The following is a 24,600-nucleotide window of genomic DNA, read 5'->3' on the forward strand; positions in this document are numbered from 1 at the left end:
CCTCCCAGGACAGGCAGAGCAGGGAGCTGGAACCGGAGCACTGCTGGAACCCGGCATTCCAATATGGGATGTGGGTGTCCCAGGCAGCATCTTAACTGCCGTGACAAATGCACCACCCAGATTTCATAATTTTTAATTCTAGAATATCCATTTGGTCCTCTATTTTTCTCTTCTGAGATTTCCTATATTTTCAGTCACTGAGATGGTATTTTCCTTTATAAAATTCAGCACAGATAAAATACCCACTTTCAAATTCTTGCCTGCTAATTCCTCATCTGAATCACTGTGCCACAGACTTCCCCTGATTGTCTTTTCTTTGGAAAATGGTTCCATTTTTCTAATATTTTAATATGGCAAATCATCATTAATTATATCCTAGATGTTGTGAATGTTATGCTGTGGAGAATCTGGATCCTACTATATTCCCCTGAAGAATTTTTTTTAAGCAAGCAATTAATTTGGTTAGATTTAAACCACAAAATTTGTCTCTTAAACAGCAGCTCAAATCTTAGTTCAGTTCTTTTTTCCTGAGCTGGTCTGCTTCAAGTCTAAGCTACATGCGTGTGGTTCTGGGTCAGTCGAAGATTTTGGCAGAATTTAATTCACAGAATTTGATTCTCTCCTTTTCTGACCCTCTGTTTTCTGTACTTGCCCCCTCCCATGGTTATGGTGACCCAGAGCTCTGTACTCTCATTCTTCAGACTAGGAAGATAGGTTACCTCTGAAAGCTTCACCCATCCCTTTCTGCCTCCAGCTGCAGTCTGCTCTCAAAGCAAAGGCTGTACAAACAACTGGGACATCAGACTTTTATACAAAAACATCAGCGTCCCTCCAGAATCTGTCTGGAAAGTAAATAAAATAAGGTGAATCAAACAAAATCCATAAATACAAGGTATCTTCAAAAAGTTCATGGCAAATGCTTACTATAAAAAACTGTGTATGGATTTTAAACTTTTTTTTACACCAAAATAAATTCATCTTTTCATTCCATTTTCCACACACTTTGTGAAGTAATCCCATATCTGAAGCAGTAAATCTGAGCCTCAAACTATATTGAAAAAAAAGTGTCTAATAAGAGATAGGTTTGTGTTTCAGGCAACACAACTTTAATAAAGAAATAAGTAGCATCTGTTATCGGAATATCACAGAATTTTAATGTGGAAAGGACCATAGGAATCACTTGGTCCAAGCTACTCATATATCTGTACATAAATTAATAATTCATTGTTTCATTAAACATTTACTGAATACTGTGGCTTATGTGCCAAGCACAACACCAGTTCTAACATGGACAATGATGCATGCAAAGTTTGTTTTCTTAGTTATTTCAGACATTGTCCCTCAATCTTCTTTTCACTATTGATTTTCATTTTGAATAATATATTTGATATAAAGAAAAGAAATTGCAAATTCTTTATCAGTGGACTCAAATTTTATAAAATTTTGCTGGGCTTATTTTTGACTCACTGGAAAACAACATAATGTAAAATGTAAGATGTCATTCTGTGAGCCAGGGTTGGGTGTAGGATAGTTTGACATGTGTTTAATGTCACCGTAATCTAGCCAGCTTCCAATGAAAAAGTCACACTTGCTAAGTAGCATGGAATAGTTTCGGCAATTGCTCATGTATTCATGGATGGAATATTTGTTAATGCCAACAGAAGTCCAGTTCATCATAGTCTCTAGTTCTATTGAGAACTTAATGACTTCTAAGCAAATCAGGGGCAAGGAGGAGGCAACAACCATCATATTGTTATTCCAGGAACCATAATCATCTTAGTGAAACTCACATATAGGGTTATTATTCAAGGCTACTTCAAAGCATTCTTTGAAAATGGAGTCAAAAGGTAAGTTTATTTTGATCAAAAAAGTTTTTGGAATTCATGCAAATGAAGGTCTTGAAAGAGTTCATGGAAAATGTGTATGATGAAACACTGTTGCACAGGTTTTAATTTTTTCTACCAAAATAAACTTATCTTTGAACTTCATTTTCACAAATGTTTTCAGGTACTCTCATACAAAGTTCAAAGAAATAAAATTTTGGAGAGTTAATTCCTTCAGATTAGGAAGTTCAGATATCTAAAATGTTCCTGAGAAGTTGTTGTTCAATAAAGATTCATAACATGAATAAATTATGGTTCTGACGTCAGGAGTCATCTTAGAGTGTGGGACTGTTAATTCTGTAGTGCAAAGAAGATAATGATAAATTATTTCCATAGAATATATTTCTAGGATCAGATTTCTTTTTGACTATGTTGTTCTATTATAATAAGAACTGCTCATATTAAAATTATTATTTCCTTAAAAAAATCATGTTACATAATTTGAATTTGGTGGAAAACTCAATGAAGTATGATTTTACTTGCTAACAATGAAGGAAGCTTTCATATTAATTAATCAGGACTGAAAGGAAGCCTAAAATGTTACACTTGTCAGCAATGTGTCTCTGTCATGGTATGATGTAACAAAATTAAACCCTTTTATTCTAAAGTGAGAGGAACAATCACAAAGCAAACAATTCTCAAAATAGATGTGGAGGGAATTTGAGCACATTTTTAGTAGCTGCAATGAATGGAGAGTTTTGATTTAAAAGAAAAAGAACAGAAATGGTATAAAACTTCCAATTCTTCAATTTTAACAAAGGAGCAGAGTAAATTAGATGTTTCATTTTTTCATTGAAGAAGATTTGAAACTTAATATTGCTTTCACAACCAAGATTTACACTGAACATTTCAATTACTACATGTGACATGTGGGATGATTATTCTTTCAGAAATAAAATATCACACATGTTTGGGAAGACTTCCTTTTATATGTTTGAATAGCTTCAATTGCTCTTTATAAATTAGTTTCCTTTTTTAAGCCTTTTGATTGAAGTTTTTTCTTACTAAGAAAGTTTATACTGTGGTCATTCATATTTGTGAAACTTGGGTAATACATTTATGTGGTTAATAAGCCACAGTTTTTACAGAGAAATATAAGATCTATTGTTCTTTTTCCTGTACCAAACCAAAAGAACACAGGATCTGGCCCATCAATCATGAAAACTGAGTGGCCTTTTTTCCAGGCCACAGCCAAGAGATCAAACCCCTGTGACTGCCTGTTTGTTAGAAATCGTGGCAGTTCATTCACTCAGCAGGAGATCTATCATTCTTAAAACAACCCTATTCAGCACCAGCTATCAGCACCTGCTCTGAGTGACTGCCTCCTCACAGCTGAAACCCTTGCTCACACATTCACTTGGGATTGAGCATGGTTAGTTCTAAAGAACTGAGAAAAAATATCCACTTACCCTACCCGCTAATCCCCTTTTCGTGTGGGCTAATCCTGGGTTCTGTAAACTCAGAGCACATTTGAACCATCATCATAAAATATTTTGTTTTTTATTCACAGGAGGAAACCCTTCAGCGAGCACGTGAGGAAGAAGAGAAAAGGAAAGAGATCACAAGTCATTTCCAGAGTACCCTGACAGACATCCAGGCTCAGATCGAGCAGCAGAGTGAGCGAAACATGAAGCTCTGTCAGGAGAACACAGAGCTGGCAGAGAAACTGAAAAGCATCATCGATCAGTACGAGCTCCGGGAGGAGGTGAGAAGCACACGCATCCACTTAGAACTCTATGGATCTGAATCTGGGGCGTGAAGGTTGCGAAGCTGGTCAATAAGAAAGTTATGGCCAATCCTCACTTCTCAACTGATTAATATTTAGGGCTGGATTTCTTTTACCCGCCAAAATAGAGAGAGATGGTACTATGGAATACCTGGCTGAAAGTCCTATGGGATTTCTTCAAAACTGGAATCACTGCTAAGCAAATGCAATAGGCTGGAGGCACAGCCACCCTTGAAAACAGCATTTCTCAGCCTCTGAAAAATCCCCTCCATAGAGCCAAAAAGTGATTCACATATACTCTCTTAGGAATCACCATGTCATCTAAATAAAGAATCCCTCATTCATTCTATATACCCCACAAGCCACTAAAACACGATCAATAATGTCATAATTATAGTGTCACTTACTCTGTGCTTCCGTCATGTCAGACAATGTGCTAAATACCACCTTTTACATATAATATGTCACTGAACTGTCTCAACAATCCCATGCACTAGACAATAATATACTATCCACATTTTGTAGATTGGAAGCAGAAGCTGTGACATTAAATCACCATCCCACAGTCACAAAAGCCAGAGACTTGTGCTTTCGATACTCTAACATTAGGAGCATGATAGGGTCTCCTGTGATCCCAAAGTTATATTTTAATATTGAATATTTTTAAGATTCCAGATAACCTCTCAGGATTTTGAATATATTACATTCCTCTCCCTACCCCACCCAGATTTTACTTACCTGCCTTAAAATATAACATAACATAGTCAAAGCAACTCTGTTGGAAGATGCTAAGATTTTATCAAGAGAAAAACTGAGCCAATGGTGTGTGTTCACAGTAGTTAGGTAACTCAACTCACAGTATGCCAACTCACTCCTCAACTCCTCACAGTAAGCAATGCTACCATTTCATCTGGTCACAGGGATCAACCCCACTCCAGAAAGGAGGCTCAGGCTAAATAAGAAGCAAAAGGAAAATGCCCATGCTCTTCAGAGAAATTTTGGACGGGAATGGCCTGGTATACAGGTTATAAATTCCTCTAGGATTGTTCTGGCTAAGTCCCAAGGACAGAATTCTACCTGCCCTCTTTCTGATGACAAAATTGGGCTTAATGATAGAAACTTTTTATATTAAGGTAGGGTGGGAGCTTCTCTTTGCCTGGTTAAGTCCAGAGGTCAAAAGGTGTGGAAGACTCTGCACACTTGTATATCAATTCATCCCACTGGCTTTGCCATCCCCACCAGAGCAACACAGAATTTAGGAGGTGGGGGGCCACACTCCTAGAACCATTGGCTGGCACCCCAAGGCTTTCTCACAACCCTTGAAGCAAGAATGTGAATTCAACATGATAAACTGCATAAATATTATGATCAAAAGTGGATTTATATTCATAGAAAGAGCCAAATGCTATAGTCTTTGAAGTATAAATCATTGTGTGTGCTGTAGCTAAATAAATAAATAAAGACCATATCTACTCATTACCAAATTTTTAAAAATGCTGTTGAACTCTAACTTTTGCAGCTACCTTTGTTTACTGTGAAGGGTTAGGGACTTCACCAATTGATGTCTTTAATGTAAAGTGATAGCCATGCGATTTCCCCTTTTAAAAAAATCTTAAAATCTGGAGAATGGAAGTTTATGTTACTTTTTTTAATTTAAAATGTCTAAGCCTCAACAGTAAACCAAGTTTCATGCGTATACTTTATTTTTCCTTAGCATCTGGACAAGATATTTAAACACAGAGAACTGCAGCAGAAGCTGGTGGATGCAAAACTTGAACAGGCACAAGAAATGATGAAGGATGCGGAGGAGCGACACAAGCGGGAAAAGGAATATGTACTTATCATTCCAGTAGGATGCACATCTGGCCTACCTCAGCATCAGACACTCCCTGGGGAAGCTGTTTTGATAATGGTCAAAGGGCACTAGACTGAGAGAGAAAAGGCTGGAGATTCTATGAGAACTAAATTGGCCAGCCTAGCACTAGGGATGGTACCCATGTGACTTTTTACACAAAATGGGCAATCATCCATTTAACAAATATGTCTATGTGTCTTTAATCTGATAAGCACCACAGTGGGTGCTAGGAAATAGTTGTGAACAAGACAGAGATGGGCCATCTCCCACCACGGAAGAGATAGGCAACACACAAGCAAAGAAGGAAGGGTGACTGTAGATTTAAAATGTGCTACTAGACTGAGAAGGAGCCAAGGAGGGGGCCTACCTAGCTGGTGACCAGGAAGGCCTCCCAGAGGGGTGGATGCTTGGGCCAAGCCTTGCTCAATGAGGAGTCATCTCTAGCACCCGTGTCTGCAGCAGTGACAAAGGTCCTGATGCTGGAACCAGCTTGGTGTGCCCCAGGAAAGAAAAGGTTAGGGAGGCAAGAGCATGTGGACCAAGTGGGAGAAGGGTTCAAAATGAAGTTGGAGAGGTAAGGAGGGGCCAGATTGTGTAGCTTCGCAGGGCTTGGAAGGTAGTTTGGATTTCATTCTAAATACAGTGGGAACATACTTGGTAGTTTTAGCAAAGAAAGTGACATGATCTGCTCTACATCTGTAAGATTACTTGGCTCCTGGGTGGGAAGTGGATTCCAGAGGGACAAGAGAGCAAGACAGTCAGGAGGCTGCTGTAGCCATCCAGATGAGATAAGAGGATGACTTAGCCAAGGGAGGCGGAGCGGATAAAAAGTGTTTTCCGTGTAAAACTAACAGGCCATGCTCTGACCTGCAGAATGGGATAGTGAGGGAAGGGTGCCTCCTGGGCTGTAGACTGAAGAAACTGAATGGTGGTGTTTACTAATATCTCACTGACCCCAAGCACCCCTACAAAGCTATGGGGCATTCCACAGAACTGAGGCTTAAAGAGGATATACAACTTTTTTTAAAGGTCACATACTGCTAAGAGACTACAATGTGTTTAAAACCCACATGTGTCTGTCCCCAAAGTCCAGGCTCTCTGTGACAGTTCATCACACTTGGAGGTATATTTCAGAGGTATGAATTGAAGCATGTATCAGTTGCTGAGAGACAGGAGAGGTTTAAGACATAGTTAATGGGCCAGTTATTCAAATTTGGCCATTTAACATTGGACCACAAGCTTTTCATTTACCTGAAATTATTTCAATTTGTTAGAATAGTAATTTTTAAATAACTTCAGTTTTCCAACTTGGCAACAAAAAGATGAATTTTGGAGACTATAACCTGGTGACACTGGATAATTTCAAATCAGTAGTCCATGTTCTTTTAAGAAAAAGATGAATTTGTTAAATCCATTAACAACCTATCTCTCAAGTAAGAAAAAAAACCACTTTATTATTAGGCAAAATCCAAGGAAATAAATTCACCCCTGTGGACCTTACCCAATTAGGTAAAATATTCTTCCTACAAAATATCAGTGCTCTAGGATATAATATGAGACATGTCAGAGAAAGAATTAGGCAAGATGCACATGAGAGATATTACAGAGCAGATTCATAGTGACTCATACTTAGCAAGAAACTAGCACACTGTCCAATTTCCCTACACTTGTTTGGCAAAACAGCAGATTGGAGTCACAGAAAAGTAGTCCCTCTCACTTCTTCAAAGCGGCCACCTATCATGCTGCAGCTCTGGCAGTTCCTTTTGGGAATGAAGACGGTCTTCACCCACACAGGACAGGCAGCCACTGTCTCCCCTGAGATCACCTGGCACAGCAGCTGCCAAGCGTGGGCCTGCTTGATGCCCACACACCCGCTGGATGGCCAGAGCGGGTAACGTAGGTCTTTGACGCCATAGCTGCCCCAGCTCTCACCTGGGACTGGTCGGATGCTCTTCTGTGATAATCAATCCTCACTATGGCTGGGAGGCAGAAGAGAACAAATATGACCTACCTTATAAATGGAAAGTTTGAGCCGCACGAAAAAGACAAACTAGGATATGGGACAAAAATGCCTCTGAGCTTTTAAAATCCATGATTTCTTTGTTGTTGTTACTGTTGTTTTGTCCTGTCTACAAAGGACATAAATAGATTTCATGGACTTTTTTTAACCATAGGGATACACAGAAGAAAATGTAAACCGGCCTATCCTCGAATTCAAGGGAAACAACTGAGCACCAGCAGATTAATCTGTGACATTCATGATTCTCTTTGTAAAATGCACAGACAGGTGCTCACATATCACTATGCTGATACCTGTGACTAGTGAGCTACTCTCTGGAACACTAACACATACCTGCCCCATTCAGTAAGAAGGAAATTACTAAGGCAGAGTTACAGCGAGGGGGAGAGAGACAGGGAGAGATCTTCCATCTATTGGTAAATTCCCTAAATGACTACAACAGCCAGGCCTGGGCCAGCCTGAAGCCAGGAGCCTAGAACTCCACCTGAGTCTCCCACATGGGTGGAAGGGGTCCAAATACTTCAGCTATCCTCCGCTGCTTTCTCAGGTGAATTAGCAGGGTACTGCATTGGAAATGAAGCAGTCGAGACTCAAATCTGTACTCATATGGGATGCCAGGCATCTCACAGGCAGTGGCTTAATCAGCTGCACCACAATGATGACCTTCATTTTTATGTTTAAATCAACTTTTTCAACTTAACCCATGAACTTCAAGTTCTGATCATGTTGGTTATGAGAGTTTTGAATGTACAAGGGTACTTTTTAAAAAGTGAGATTAAAAGAAAAGTCTGAAAAAAATTGAAATTTATGCATAGTTTTGTCATAGTAAGCATTTCTCCACAAACTTTTGAAGTCTCCTCATATCTGCAGGGCTTTCTTGTGGAATAAGGATGAGACCTATTTTATAAACCTCCACAGGACAGGATTTAGAAAAATACGTCAAATCTCTCAATATGTATTCCATAGACCACCAATATCCAAACCATCTTGGGTACTTCTATACACACAGATTTCAATCACAGCTCTCCTTCCTAAATCATATTTTTTGGGAGGCTCCCGCATTTTAACATGTTGTCTAGGAGATACTGATGTATGTTAGAAGTTCCATGTCAGGAGCCAGGGATAAAAACCAAATATATGTTTCTTATTGTATCACATCTGCTATGGTGGAGAGCAATGGTCTAGAATAACCCAGGGTTAACATAAAGTAACAGCTGCTGGCAACAAAGCACCAGTTGGGGAGATCCTGGAGATATTCAAGCAGATACTTGGTCAGATAATTGGTCAGGATTGCTAGAGAAGGCTCCAGAATTTGCTAGGAGGTTGAATGTTGTGTAGCTCATGCAAGAGTTGGGGATTTTTTCTTTTTTCCATTACAACCACTAGCTATGGTTGAGAATCCAAATTTTTAGACCAACTGCTTTCTTAGTTTACATAGATTACAAACTTCTAAAATATTATGTAAGAGGGCTAATGAACAATGAGCAAGTTATTAGGTTCTACACACAAATTAGAGTAATTTCCCAAACAATCTGACCATCTTTCATGCATTCTGTCTTCTCTCAGTTGCTGAACCAGGCAGCAGAGTGGAAACTTCAGGCCAAAGTGCTGAAGGAACAAGAGACAGTGCTGCAGGCTCAGGTGAACTGGGGAGTGGGAGAGGCACGGGGTGCTGTCCTCACTGGTCTCAGGGGACTAGAGACAAAATGTTGTCTATAGAAGGCCTCACACATCACAGGGAATGAGGAAAGATGGGCTGGAAATGAAGAACAACATCACACTTATTTCTAAGTAAAAACAAAAGCACAAATTATGTCTATAAAAAAATGTTCCCAGCCAGCAATATCCAGTCAAAGGTTTGTTGATGGACAAACAATGGCACCAAAATGGCCAGTCAGAGGAAGCCAACGTCCGAGTTCCCAACTGTCCATAATTCCTCTCTCTCTCTCCTCCCCTAATATCCTACTCAGGTAAGAAAAAAATGTAGATTGTTCACATGTACCTTCCCTAGCTCTCAATTCTTAAAATGGCCTAATATTTTGATATTTCTAATACAAAGAAAATGAGAAACAGTCATTATCCAGGGTTCTGTGCTGTCAGAAAACAGTGTGCTTTGTTAGTGGGGCACGGCTGGAAAGGTGGGCAAATCAAGAACCATTTTTAGTTGACTTTGTGATGCCATTCATGTGTGTGTGTGTTTGTTTTTGTTAATTTTTATTTTATTTTTTTGACAGGCAGAGTTAGACAGTGAGAGAGAGAGAGACAAAGGTCTTCCTTTTTCCGTTGGTTCATCCCCCCACCCAAGTGGCCGCTACGGCCAGGGCATTGCGCCAATCCAAAGCCAGGAGCCAGGTGCTTCTTCCTTGTCTCCCATGCGGGTGCAGGGCCAAGGACCTGGGCCATCCTCCACTGCACTCCCAGGCCACAGCAGAGAGCTGGACTGGAAGAGGGGTAACCGGGACAGAATCCGGTGCCCAGACCGGACTAGAACCCCAGGGTGCCGGCGCCGCAGGTGGAGGATTAGTCTAGTGAGCCGTGGTGCCGGCCCCGTGTGTTTGTTTTAATTATATAATTAAGAGGCAGAGTCACGTGGAGAGAAAGAACTCCCTCTTGCTGGTTCACTCCCCAAATGCCAGCAACGGTGATGTGTGGCCAGGCTAAAAATGAGAATCAGGAACTCAAGCCAGATCTCCCACATGAGTGGCAAGGACCTAACTACTTGAGCCTTCACCTGCTGCTTCCCAGGGTCTGCATTAGCAATAACTACAGTCAGAAGCAGAGCTGGGTAGCAAACTCAGGTGCTCCAATATGGGACATGTGTCGTATAAGTGCTAGGCCAAACGCCCACTCCAGTGTGTTTTGAATAGACTACAAGAATTCCTATTGTGGACTCAAAAGTAAATCCTCATGCTACAGCAGCCTCTGGGGTAAAAGCCAGACCTCAGCATCTTTCCCATGCCCTGAGGCTCTGTTCTACCTGGCAAGCCTTCCTTGTTAGGCCCCAGAAGAATCACCCTGCCACCGGCAAGAGGGGAAAAGAGAAAGGCCCAAATGCTAACGGGTCTAAGAGGTCACAAAGAGAAATCACAGGTGAGGAAATCAGAAGCCTTGCAAGTTGGGCAGAATTCATTTAAGGTCTGAAAACATTTATATGCATGCTACTGAATATTTGTGCATTGTAAAAAATGCTTATTCATTGTATAAATGAACTTGTTCATTATAAAAGAAAAAATAAGAAACCTAAAATCACAAATTATACCACTGCCTAGTCAAAAACAGACAGCATTTTCATACCTATTTTCTTAAAGCATACTTTTGTGATGAGCTATAAAATGCAATGATGAACTGTTTCCCCCAGCATGATCTATAATCTACTCTCTGATACAAATAGTTTTAAAATACTACTTACATGGAGGCTGGAAACAATGTTTCTGACTCCAACAGATTCAAAGAGCCCAGTTACAAACTCAAGATATCCTTGATACAATCAGGGGACCTGTCATGCCATGGTGTTGGGTGGGTGGCAGGCAGTGGCAGCTCTCCAACCTGGAGAAGAGGGGTGACCTCACTGTATGGGGGTTGCAGTGGGAGCTCAGAGAATCCAGCCAGGGCTCTTGATTCTGTCACTTCCTCTTTGACAGCACAGAGCCATGAAGGAAACCAGGGACAATACTTGAAGCTATGCATTGTTCACATCATTTATAATATACAATCTCTACTCTTCTATGCTAAATGAAGGTCACGAACTTGAGAAGAGTATGTCAGTATTATTGTACTCTAGGCTACAGAACAGTTCATTCAGTTGTCATCAGAATCTCGATTTGAATTCATTTGTGAAATATGGAGTCTTCAAAAAGTTTGTGGAAAAATGCATATTATGAAAAACTATGCATGAATTCCAATTTTGTACTAAAGTAAATTTATCTTTTAATTCTGTTTTCCACAAACTTCTTGAAGTATCTCAGCAAAAATAGAAAGCTTTCCCACCTATTTCCTCATTCACATTTAAAAAGCATCTTCTAGATAGTCTAGAGTTTCTACCATTCCTCATTTATCCTTCAGTTCTGGACTGAATCCAACACCAGCTTCAGAGTCCTGATTCTTCTATTAAGAAGTTGTGTGACACTGTGCAACTCACCTAAACCTCTCTGGACCTAATTTTCCTATCTGTAAAATGAAGATACAGTCATGAATCAGGAACCTCACGTTGGAGTCCTCTGATCTCTGAGTGGCCCATTCCTTCTCAGAATTTCCAAAACTACAGCATATGCAGCAGCAGCTACTCTCTAAAATGTAGTTGTGTCTTATATTACTGCTTGCGCACCAGTGAGGGATGGAAATTATTCATATGTGTTAGTTTTTAAAAAGGAAAATTAGTTAATGAATATGTGCTATACACAGGCTGTTATCAAATTATGGATGCAAAACACTTAGCTCAGTGCCTGATCCATCAGAAGCACAAATAATTCAACCAATCTTTACTGAGTACCTACTACATACCAGGTATGGTTCCAGGTGTGGGAGACATAGTAATCAGCGAGACAATGGAAATCCCTGCCTAACTGAATACAGTTATAACAACCATAAAATATAAATATAAAAAATGCTAACAATCAATTAGTGCATGAGCTAGTGTCAGTATTATTTCATAGGTAAGGATCTATATAGGAAAATACAATATAATGGCAGGCTTCAGCTGCAATAAACTTAGTCACTGGAAAGATGATCTCAAGACCCTGTTCAGCTCATAAACAGAGAGAGCTTTGAGACTGAAAACTATGGCCCTAAGCTAAATTAACCCTGCCTTCTCCATCACCTTCGCTCGCCAAACAGGCAGCCTTGCTAGTTGCAGGGATCCTTTGTCTTTCTCTTTTGTCTCCGAGGTACTTTCTAAAATTCAGTAATTAATCATCAAGAAGAAAACCGAAATCCCAAATCCTCACATATAATAACATTTAAACGAGTTTCTCTTGAAAAGTGTCAACATTATCTTTTCAAAACTTATAAACCCTGAAAAATACTCTACTGAAAATGATTTTGCATAGCATTCAAATACTTCTTTTTGTTTTTACACAATCCTTAGAGCAGTGGGAGTGGCAGGAGGCATTTCTAAGCCCTGAGCAAGAAAAATAACAAGGATGGATTATGTTGTTTTTCTAGACTGAAGTCACTTTTCAGTCAAAAGGCAACAGCTTGCCGGTTGGGAGCATGTTTCTCACTTAGGAAAGAGATGTTGGCTTTCAATTATACAAACCAAATGAATAAAGTAAATGTCAGGGATGATCAATGGGATACAATTATCACTGCAAATAGAGTGGTCATCACATCAGTAAGGTTGAAAACAGAGCCAGGTATGGAAAGTCAGCAGTATCTGACAACATGGACACAAAACACTACCCAAGGGGAAAGATGAGTAAGTAAATTGTTAAAAATGTGTCATCTTCATCTTTAAAATCAGAAGCGCTCGCTTACTTATATTGGGCAGCAAGAGCCTTCCTCAACTACTCTTACAATCGGACTTGCTCCCAAACCAAAGCTCACAGGGTCTGCTAAGACAATTACAGGATAAGTTCTGTTGCCAATACTGCATGAATGTTTGTAATTAAAATTCGGTGCTCAGTTAAAAGATTGTGTTTGTCACATGGTCCATGTAAAAGTGAAATATTGACACAATTATTATTTCTAACCACAGAATAGTTTTCTATGTCTGCCTCTAGCAAACAAAATACTGCCCATGACCTCTGATGTCCCTTCCATGTCTCTCTGAAACAAAAAGTGAGAATGGGATCCGACACATCAAAACAAATATACATCATATCAGCATAACAAAGCGAAAATACTGGCGGCTCACTAGGCTAATCCTCCACCTAGCGGTGCACCGGGTTCTAGTCCCGGTCGGGGCGCCGGATTCTGTCCCGGTTGCCCCTCTTCCAGGCCAGCTCTCTGCTGTGGCCCGGGAAGGCAGTGGAGGATGGCCCAAGCGCTTGGGCCCTGCACCCCATGGGAGACCAGGCCTGGCTCCTGGCTTCGGATCAGCGTGGTGAGCCGGCCGCAGCAGCCATTGGAGGGTGAACCAACGGCAAAGGAAGACCTTTCTCTCTGTCTCTCTCTCTCTCACTATCCACTCTGCCTGTCAAAAAAAAAAAAAGTGAAAATACTGAGTAAATATCCACTAAGCAAACAGGAAGCACATATATTCAGTTAGTATAATGTCAGAATTCGATGAAAAATGTTTAACCCACACAGGTTTTGCCACCAATGACAAGTGGATCAGATGGGAAGAAAGGTAGAATGTTAGACTGGCCAGTAGAAGGAAGAAATGGTGAGTGGTGTTGAATGGGTATGGAGTGTTCATTTTGAAAGGTGGCGAAGTTCTGATATTATATGACAATGTGAACGTACTTAAAAATACCTAACTGCAGAAATAAAAACGATTAGGATGACAAATTTTAATGTCATGTGTATTTTACCACAATTTAAAAAAACAATTTTGAGAGGAAACAAGAAGTGTTACTAGAGAAAGTCCAGAAGAGGTGGTGATGCAGCAAGACACCACATCTTGGCATTGTATGTATGTCTTCTATGTGCCACAAACCAGCAATGAAACACAGGAAAGACAAACTTTGCCTAATTAATATACCAAAAAGAACATTCTGTTTTTTTCTTCAAGTCCTGATTTGGAGACAAGTACACATGGAAAAGTAAGACTGATCATAGTTGATTGAAAACAATCTAGAAAGCTTCAATGCCCATCAGCTAATCTTGGTTCTGCCAAGACAGATGGGCCATATGTGTGCTCACTCCTGCTCTGGTATCTCTACAGCCTGCAACTACAGGCCTGCAAGAGAGGGGTTAGAGGACCAGATCTGGAGACCCCCATGCAACTATGCTGGAATTACTGAGAAATTGGGGGGGGGGGGGAGGAACTAATGAAAAGAAGTTAACAAAAGGGGTTTGGCCAAGAATGCAAATGAACAGATTTTTGCAATAGAAAGTGACCAGGATCGGCTGGTGGTAATTGTTCCCACCCTAGGCCAAGGTTGAGTGTAGGTAGCCAGTGCTCCAAGACCTTACCATAGGCTCGAAAGTCTCAGAACAAAAGGCCCTGAAATCAACTTACTGGATCCAAGTCAGTACTTTTTAAAAAAGGAACAATTAAATACAATATATTAGAGTGCACTGCACATAAATGTTGTCTTATTCACCATGTGTGTGTGTAAAACCCTGGGGGACCTTCTTAGCCATGAATCCCTGATGTCCCTTAACTCAGTCCTCTTTATCTATTTGCCAAGGAATCACAGGAAATAAATACTAACTCTATCATGCACAGTGCTAATGGCTGATGAAGGTCAGCTCTTGTTTTGAGTTTTCTTTGGATAATCTGTATTCTATGAAAAGGATTTGTTATCATTTTTATTGTTTGCTGCAGTAAAACTTACGTTCTGAATTTTTGGGGGAAAACAACATTCTAGAGAAGTAACTACCTAGAGTGGCTCCAGGGACTGTTTGACTCACACACACTCCCTCTGGCCCCTTCCACAAGCCTGGAAACTCTCCAATCTGCTGGCTTTGTCAATGTGCTCTTCTCTACTTATAAAAGCTATTTGTAACCCCATGTTTATAGTTCAATTCACAATAGTTAAGAAACGAAATCAACCCAGATATATATCAACTGCTGACTGGACAAAGAAAATGTGGTATATATACATGATGGAATCCTATTCAGCCATAAAAAGAATGAAATCTCATCTTTTACAACAAAATGGATGCAACTGGAGACCATTACATTTAGTGAAACAGTCCAGTCCCCAAAAGACATGTTTTCTCTGATATGTAGTAGTCAATACAGAATACAAAAAAATCCCCAATGTATAAGAATGACACTGACACCTTATAGTTTGATTATCATTTATAGCCCTTGCCTGTAGTCCAGTGAAACAGTGGTCTTTTGACTTTTTTATTTGTTGAGCATTATAGCTAGTGGTGCAGTAAGCCTAAGATTATAAATTAAATTGAAAGTATGCTTTTACAAAAATTAAAGGAAAAAATAGGAAGGAAGGAAGGAGGAGGAATTGAGGGAGGGAGTGGGGAAGTATGGTTATCTTCTTAGATTTGTATCTATGAAATACATGAAATCAAAGCAGTCATGGATTCTTGTTTGTTGCTGGATGCTACAAATTTGCTTCTTCACACAAATGAGATTTTTTATGCCCATCCGAGGACTTGGAACTTTTCTGGAAACTCAAAAGTACTAAAGTCTCATTTGAAAAGGGCAGTTTTACTAAGTTGAATCATCCATATTAAATCTCTACTCACACAAAACAATCTATACTGATTTGATTTTCAAAAACAAGAATTTGTTACTATCATTAACAATCACACATTTACACACTTCCCTTCTAGTTTCTATGCCATTCCCACCCCAAATTCAAGCCTTGGAATTAAGATGTGACAACACAAATGTGTTTCCATTTCTACAGTGAGCCACATACTTGGCCATCTTAACCCTTACAATGTCTTTATGTAAATTAGAAGACTCACTACTTCCACCTGTAGAAAACTGGTATAATAAATTAATTCTGCTGAACCAACATCTGGCTCACATGCTCTCCGGCCAAGTTCACCTTCTTTGATCATCCACTGTCCCTGACAGACTTGGAACCTTGTATTCAGTGTCCCGAGGTCAAGTCATCCTTGAGATTGTCTTCCTGTTTAGAGTTCAGGCCATCCAAAGGCAAGAGCCACCTGTGAAATACTTTTGGGCAGAAAAATCACGTACATGTTCAGTGCTCTGTAACTGTCAGCTGGTAAAAGTTAAGATATATAATGAAATGGTAATGACACTTTTTATGACTTCATTTTTCTTTAAAGAAGCACTTCAGTCATGTTTACTGACCTAGGTTGATATAGTAAATTAAACAACTGAACATTGTATTGAAAATTCCTTTAAATTGTTTTTCTTCTCAAATAGTTAATAATGATGTGTTATCTTGTTCTGGAAGCCCTTTGAAAGCAGCCCTCAAGTAGATACACTCTCTCTCCTGTTTACAGCTTACTCTCTACTCAGGAAGGTTTGAAGAGTTCCAGAGCACACTGACAAAAAGCAATGAGGTGTTTGCCTCTTTCAAACAGGAAATGGATAAAGTGAGTATTGCTTATCACCCATGAAATACTGGAATTTTCTATTTTGACAGGAAATTCTCCTTCGGGCTCATTTTTCTAAGATATTTCAATGCATTTCATGAAGTAATGAAACATTTATAGGTACAAATGATTTTTGGACTGTATTTTTTATCGGTAAGTATCTGGTGAATTATTCTTGGCAAGAGCCAAAAAATGCTAGGATATACTTTCACTCTGAGAATGAATATTTCCTTTCCCACTCCAGGATGGATTTATCCATTTTTAAAACCTCTCTCAAATTTCTAGAATTTAAGGCTGAATAAATACAAAAGCAGAAAACACTTTAAAGTTCAAAATTACATAGCTTTGACATTGTAGTAAATATTAGATCAAGAAGGGAATTCTTAATCTGAGCTCTGCTTATAACCTGTAGTAGCTGACCTGAGAATTCTCTGGAAATTAGCAAAAACAAAACTGATCCACATCTTTGCATTTTCCTAAGGTGTGATCCCATAGATTTCATAAAATTCTTAAAGGGTGATGACCTTAAAAAGTTTATAAAGTACTGATTTTGTTACTATGTGGTCAGAAGTAAAAAAAAAAAAAAAAAAAAATCATTCAGGGCTCACCTCACTTCTCTATGTGCCAGGGGCTGACAGTCAGCCTAGCCTCAGGCAGCTTGGCTTGAAGCAGCAAGTGCCCAGCTATGGTTCATCCAGGGAAACCATAACTAACTGTATCCTTTGTTCTTCACTTTACTCAAGCAGAGAGGAAATCCTACAACTGGGAATGTGAGCTGCCTCAATTTCAAAAAGAGATGACATCTTATTAACTTCTGTATGCCCCATGCCCAGCCCAGGGCCTGGTGACCAGCAGACACCGCACATGTTGCACAAAACGGAATGGAGTAACTCCAGTCCCTCTTCTGTTAACTAACCTGAATATTACTCCACTGCTCTGAGTCTCAGCTTCCCTATCTCTAAAGCAGGGGTGAAAACAGAACCATACCTATGAGACTGCCTCAAGGATGAGAGGAATGATGTGTCTAATTACATTCTGTGAACTCTCCCTCAAACTACAAATGTAAAAACAAAAAACTGCTTTTATGTGCCTACTTCTCAAATGTGCCCAAACAGTGTCAGCATTTTAATGACTAAGAAACCATGCCAGCCTTCTCACCACTGTGGAGTCTCCTATTCAATAAAGCAAATAATCTAAATTGCAAGCTTATTCATGGGACTCAGTAAAGATATTTTTGTTTTAAATGAAAGAAAAAAAAACAATGAAAAAAAAGTGTGTTCCTAAGCAGTTTCCTTTTTCCTGAACTGACTCTGGTGCAAACGTGTATGTACCAGTGACTAGAGGATGCAGAAATAAATCACAATTCTTCTGCAATCTTCATTCTTGACATCGAACAGCTGTTTGCTTCAGTAGCTGGTAACAAAAGGACTACTCTTGATGTCCAAGAGAGAACTCACAGCTTCCTCGATGCATTCATTCTTCAGGGTTAACACTAGAACATTCTATTTTCTGTAGATGACTAAGAAAATGAAGAAGCTGGAAAAGGACACCGCCACATGGAAATCCCGGTTTGAAAATTGTAACAAAGCTCTGTTGGATATGATTGAAGAGGTGAGAAAGTTTGTCTCTTAGCTTTTACCTCCCCACCCCCAGTCTAGTCAAAACATTCACACTTAGAATGTAATTAAAATTTGATAGTACAAATAATTATATTTGAAAAAGAGATAAATGGGATGCAAGGAAGGAATGTGATATATTAAATTGAAATAAAAATAATCAGAGCAAAAGCCATTTAGAATCTGATTCTAAATTAGATTCATAAAGAGCTTTGTGACCCTAACTCATATGCTTACTTGTTGATTCAACAGTTGAACAGCAGCACTCCACCTGCTAAACTGAATTGCTATTTTTTTTTAAGATTTATATATTTATTTGAAAGGGCAGAGTTCAGAGAGGCAGAGGCAGAAGCAGAGAGAGAGAGAGAGAGAGGTCTTCCATCTGCTGGTTCACTCCCCAAATGGCCGCAACGGCCGGAGCTGAGCCGATCTGAAGCCAGGAGCTAGGAGCTTCTTCCAGGTCTCCCACGCTGGCGCAGGGGCCCAAGGACTGGGACCATCTTCTGCTTTCCCAGGCCATTAGCAGAAAGCTACATCAGAAGGGGAGCAGCTGGGACTTGAACCAGTGCCCACATGGGATGCCAGCACTGCAGGCAGCGGCTTTACCCACTACACCACAGCATCGGCCCCTACACTGAATTTCTTAAAGGTAGAATGAGTCTCATTTGGCACTGAATTTCCCCAGTGCCTAGCATATCACAGGTGCAGAATAAATTAATAACTTGATTTGAATATATTGAAAGACACCAGCTGGCCGGCGCCGTGGCTCACTAGGCTAATCCTCCGCCTAGCGGCGCCGGCACACCGGGTTCTAGTCCCGGTCGGGGCGCCGGATTCTGTCCCGGTTGCCCCTCTTCCAGGCCAGCTCTCTGCTGTGGCCAGGGAGTGCGGTGGAGGATGGCCCAGGTGCTTGGGCCCTGCACCCCATGGGAGACCAGGAAAAGCACCTGGCTCCTGGCTCCTGCCACAGGATCAGCGCGGTGCGCCGGCCGCAGCGCGCCTCCGCAGCGGCCATTGGAGGGTGAACCAACGGCAAAGGAAGACCTTTCTCTCTGTCTCTCTCTCTCACTGTCCACTCTGCCTGTCAAAAAAAAAAAAAAAAAAAAAAAAAAAAGACACCAGCCAAAGCACCCAGAATAGGTGCTACTTTATTTTTATTTATTTGGAAGGCAGTTGAGGAGAGGGTGAAGAGAAGAGGGAGAGAAAGAGAGACTGATCTTCCATCTGCTGGTTCACTCCCTAAATATTGACAACAGCTGCCAGGAACTCCATCATGGTCTCCCACAAGGCGGCAGGACCCAAGCACTTGGGCCATAATTTGCTGCCTCCCAGCTGTGTTAATAGGAAGCTGGATTAGAAGCAGAAGTGGGCCCGCGCCGCAGCTCACTAGGCTAATCCTCCGCCTTGCGGCGCCGGCACACCGGGTTCTAGTCCTGGTCAGGGCGCCGGATTCTGTCCCGGTTGCCCCTCTTCCAGGCCAGCTCTCTGCTGTGGCCAGGGAGTGCAGTGGAGGATGGCCCAAGCGCTTGGGCCCTGCACCCCATGGGAGACCAGGAGAAGCACCTGGCTCCTGGCTTCAGATCAGTGCGGTGCGGTGCGCTGGCCAGGGCAGCCATTGGAGGGTGAACCAACGGCAAAGGAAGACCTTTCTCTCTGTCTCTCTCACTGTCCACTCTGCCTGTCAAAAAAAAAAAAAGAAGCAGAAGTGGCAATCAATCCCAGGCACTCCCACATGAAATGCGGACACTTCATGTTGCAGCTTAAATCTGCTGTATCACAGCACCCACCCCAGGTATATGCTACCTTACAGATAGACATGGGGATACATTTTTCATTACATCCCTACAATAGGCATTTAAATACTAATTTTATGTAAGGGTCTGAATAGGTCTTAAGACTCTAAAGGCAAACACACATGATCCCTGACCTGAGAAACAGGGCTTTCACATATAGTTCTCTCCATGTATACAAGGGGAAAAAGTCTTAAAGGTACAAAGTAGCTCATAGGTGGAGGTAAACAGTGAGATTATTAGGAATATTTTCATGCACAAACACATCAACATTTCTACAGAAAAGAACTGAATAGTTTGAGCAGCCAGCATCATGAATGAGTGTGGTGAGTTTACATGCTTATAATTACTTTTCTAAAACTGCATCCCAAATTGCAACCAATTCCAAAGACACTTATTACTTGTCAGCATAAATCAAACAGTTGTTGGGATTATCACATAGCAGTTTATCTAGAACAGACACAGCGTTGCTGAGGGCCGAATCCTGGTCCATTTCATTCGGTTTGCTATAAGCTTTTGCTTACAGTTAGTCTTAGCAGCAAAAAGTTTCTCTATTTGTAAGATTTGAGAGTAAGCCTTGCCATCTTTCCTTCCTCAACAACAGGATATGGTGACTAAATTCTATCAGAATCTAGCACAGAATGCAAAAAATACAGAAGTGACTAGCTCTGATTAAGCGTCCATCCACCATTCTGTGCCCAAGTCCCAAAGCCTTCAAGGCAAATATTGGTTCTCTCCAGAGAGCATTCTGGGAGTTTTGCTTTTCGTGTCGTTTCATGTGTCTCTGTTTTCAAATCCCAGAAAGCACTGAGAGCTAAAGAATATGAATGCTTCGTGATGAAAATTGGGAGGCTAGAGAACCTCTGTCGAGCTTTACAAGAAGAGAGAAATGAACTCTACAAAAAAATCAGAGAGGCAAAAACACCTGAGAAAGATGACCAAAGTCAGCATACCTCGGATGAAGAGCCGAGTGTCTCCGCGGAGAAGGAGATGGATGCAGAGGAGGCCAACAGAGTTCAAAACGCCGTGGAAAGGCTGGCCACGGCCTTCAGGGTAATTCATGGTCCAGAGTCCACCCCTGCCCAGTCCACAGAAATCCCGCCAGAACCCGGCAGGCCTCAGGAGGGCGGAGCCTCCGGCCCCAAGGAGCCGGAACAACCTCCCCTGACCCCTTCAGGGGATTCAGAAAGGCCTTCGCCTTCCCCAAGCCCTCAAGCCGCAGCTGAAGGTCAGGCAGAGGCCAAGACCACCCCTGCAGGGCCGGCATCAGAACCCAGAGCCTCAGGGCTCACGGCGGAGCAGCAGCCCCGGAAGCTGGAGGCAGAAGCTTCCGGTCAGGCCCCTCAGGCCCCAGCGGAAGCTCCTTTAGCCCGGGTGGAGACCGATGGTTCCGGTTCGCTGCCCCCAACACCGGAGCAGGTTCCAGCACCGGTGATGGGAGGTGAGCCCACGAGACAGCTCGCACCCGCAGCCACAGAGGAGCTGACCCCAGGGGCTGGAGCTGGGTCCCAGCTGTCCGAAGTGGCCGACGCCAACCTGGAAGGAGTAGACTAAGTCCCATCAGCCTTCAGGGGCTGGGCTGTCTGATGTCTCAGCTCCGTCCTAACAGCCGGGCTTGTGAGACAGACATCGAGGGCTAGGATGTCAAATGGAAGAGTTATGATCAAGATGTTTTTTCAGTGTTAGGCAGGGCACATTCAGCCTTTTCTCATTGTTCTTGATTTATAACTGATTTGGAGCTTTTCTGTTTAACACTGCGTGATAGAATCATTTTCTCAAATGGCCACAAAGTATACCGAAAGCAAATATGCATTGCTGCCATTAAGATAGTACTTAATTCAGTTTCTTAATAACAGTAAGATTTGATGTTTAGACTTCTACTATATACAAATTCTGAAAATGTGTTCTACTTATTGCCACATACAGTTTAATAAGTTCCATTGTATTCAATGGATGCTCAGGTTCCTTTTAAAGGTATATTCACACAATATATGCATATGTGTTTATGTATACAGGGGTGCTTCAAAAAGTGCATGCAGAATGAAATTAAAAGATGTTTATTTTGGTGCAGAAAAAAATGGAAATCAGTGCCAGGGGGGTCTTCAAACGTTCATGGAAATGTGTATTATGAAGAAACTATGCATGGATTTCAAAATTTTTCTGCAAAAAATATGAGTAAACTTATCTTTTGAAAACATGTTCATTTGAGAAAGAGTTCCCATCCATTGATTCACCTCCCAAATACCCGAAAAGAGGCAGGAATTAGGAATTCAATCCGGGCCTCCTATGTGGGTGGCAAGAACCAGGTGCTTGAGTCATCATTGCTGCCTGCCTTAGTAGGAAGCTGGAGTCAGGAACAAGTGCAAGCTATCAAACCCAGACACTTAGTGAGGGACATGGTGCCTTGGCCAGTTCCTCAGCCGCTAAGATAAACACCCATCCCTAAATCTACCTTTTAATTCCATTTCCGTGAACTTGTTGAAGTATTCACAAATGTATGTATATGTGTACCTATTTATGTGGGTATATATACATATATGTGTATACATATATACATGTGTATTTTATGTAAATGTATATTACACATACGTTCCTCTCATACCTTTATGAATATTTTTCTATGCAAAATATGAGATGCTAATCAAAAAAATTGTCTCATACTTGCACCCAGGACTATGGTAGACTAATGCTTTATGAATCAGAAGTAGGTTCCAAACACAAGTATTTAGACCATTGCAATGTGCAAAATTAAGTAGTCCAATGTTAGATCAATAAATTCAGCCAAATGACAGAACAGCACTTGGATTAGACTGCAAGTCTGGGCAGCAAGTGTGGACACAAATATGACCACAAGAGTTCCCAAACAGAAAAACAGAAGCACTTGCAGCTATGGACTGCTCACCTCTTCCAGTTTCTCCTCCTATGCTCCTCATCCCACTGCTTGCAACCCTCTCATGGGGTCAAACAGCCTATTTGTGGCTGCCTACAAGACAAAGACTGAGAGTGGGAAAGGAAGTGAAGGACAGGACGGAGGAGGAGAAGGACCTCAAACGGAGAGGCCCCCTGCCTCTTTGCTGCAAATATCTCAAGAGAGAACACTCACCTCTTGTGACTGTTTCTGTCTATATCCTCAAAGCACCTGCTCCTTCCTTCCTTCAAAATTCCCTTCTTTGCAGCAGGAAGTCATACCCAGCCCTCATCTCAGTTAATGTTAAATAAAACTATTACTTTTCCAAAACAGAAATCCACACAGGGTCTCAATGTGAATGATGAGGCTTACAAACCATTTTTCTTTGAAGATTTCTCTAAAGGCTAAAATACAAAACAAAAACAAATGGGCCCCTACTCAAAATGATTTGAAAAATAGGTGAGGATTCAGGAGAAGGGAAGAGCTAGAAACACCTAGGGTTGTTTACATGAGTATTAAGAATCTCTAATAACACTGGCAGCATAGATTACCTAGGGTAAAGGAAGACTGCAACAAAAAAATATGAAGAAAGAGAGGGAAAGGGGACGAAAGGGAGAAAAAACTATCTAACCCAACCCAATGGGAAAGCTGAACTCCAATGGGAAAATGGATAAAACAAGATTCTGTGCTACTTATCCGGGAAATCATCTGTCAATGTTGAATGTGGCTGTTTGCCAAAGCACACAAAGCACTTTTAGGTAGCAGCTATATGCTGTAAGAATTTTAAACTGCATAAAATCTGTTTAAAGTGAACAGGGAGGGTAATAACACAAACACTAGTCAAGGAAAAGATCAGGAGAAAAGCATGTCACTGTATCAGAACCCATATATTTTTGAAGGCTTAAAATATTAAAACTACAGAGTATCCAGCCAAATTCAACATTACTGGAAATCTTTGAGATTTAAATGTTCATTTAATTCAGAGCCAAATCTTCACTATAACAATCGAGGAAGGTCTTCTTTCCTACTACTTACAGACACTGACCTACCCCACATGGGGTCGGATTAGACAACCATTGTAAAGTCTCATTCTGAATGTTTAGCAAGAGAAACAGGCAGGCGAGGAGCCAAATTCAGTAAATTAAATATTCTAGCACCCAGAGTTCTTTATTTTCATCCAAACGGCTTTTATCGCAACACATTACTCACTACTATCTCGGGTAGAATTTCAGATACAATAACTTGCTTGAAATTTGTAAAGCTTAACATAGGCATTGTTAGAATTATTTTAATATTCCAAGACTGTTTTATTATAGTCCTTTGTATTAGAACTTGGCCTTACTAATTACAAAATTCATATAATCTGAATGCAGAAGGATTTTCTGTTCTTTATTAAATAGCTAATGTAACTATTTTCAGAGATGTTACGGATGTTTTCTAAACATCTATATAACTATTCTAAATAACTATAATTTAAATATCTATTAAACTGGTACTTTTCTTCCGAAGTTTTGTAGTAGCAGTTTTATTTATTTTTAGTTTTAACTTTAATTTTGGTTACTTATATCTTTCAAAAATGACTTACAAACGTATGGTTTCCTTCTATTGTTGGTTGAGTTTTTAGTGTCTGAGTAATGTGGATGTGCAGTTGACACCTT

The 24,600-nt window shown here is 40.8% G+C and overlaps 1 protein-coding gene and 1 long non-coding RNA gene across 2 annotated transcripts in view; one reads left to right on the top strand and one right to left on the bottom strand.

Annotated features, from left to right (window-relative positions):
- Positions 1 to 24,450, top strand: part of TXLNB (taxilin beta) — a 49,607-nt gene extending 25,157 nt beyond the window's left edge. The window contains exons 5-10 of the mRNA XM_017345398.4: positions 3,394 to 3,588; positions 5,324 to 5,443; positions 9,051 to 9,125; positions 16,536 to 16,628; positions 18,144 to 18,239; positions 20,836 to 24,450. Coding sequence (XP_017200887.2) covers positions 3,394 to 3,588; positions 5,324 to 5,443; positions 9,051 to 9,125; positions 16,536 to 16,628; positions 18,144 to 18,239; positions 20,836 to 21,588 — 1,332 coding nt within the window. The 3' untranslated portion in view covers positions 21,589 to 24,450. The remainder of the gene's footprint in view (positions 1 to 3,393; positions 3,589 to 5,323; positions 5,444 to 9,050; positions 9,126 to 16,535; positions 16,629 to 18,143; positions 18,240 to 20,835) is intronic.
- LOC149126448 (uncharacterized) overlaps positions 1 to 24,600 on the bottom strand; it is a 212,981-nt gene that overhangs the window by 138,742 nt on the left and 49,639 nt on the right. The gene's annotated exons all lie outside the window — the stretch shown is intronic.

The sequence above is a fragment of the Oryctolagus cuniculus genome, chromosome 5 (genome assembly GCF_051225735.1).
Source record: "Oryctolagus cuniculus isolate XC-2025 breed Fujian yellow rabbit chromosome 5, ASM5122573v1, whole genome shotgun sequence".
In the NCBI taxonomy this organism is placed as follows: Eukaryota; Metazoa; Chordata; class Mammalia; order Lagomorpha; family Leporidae; genus Oryctolagus; species Oryctolagus cuniculus.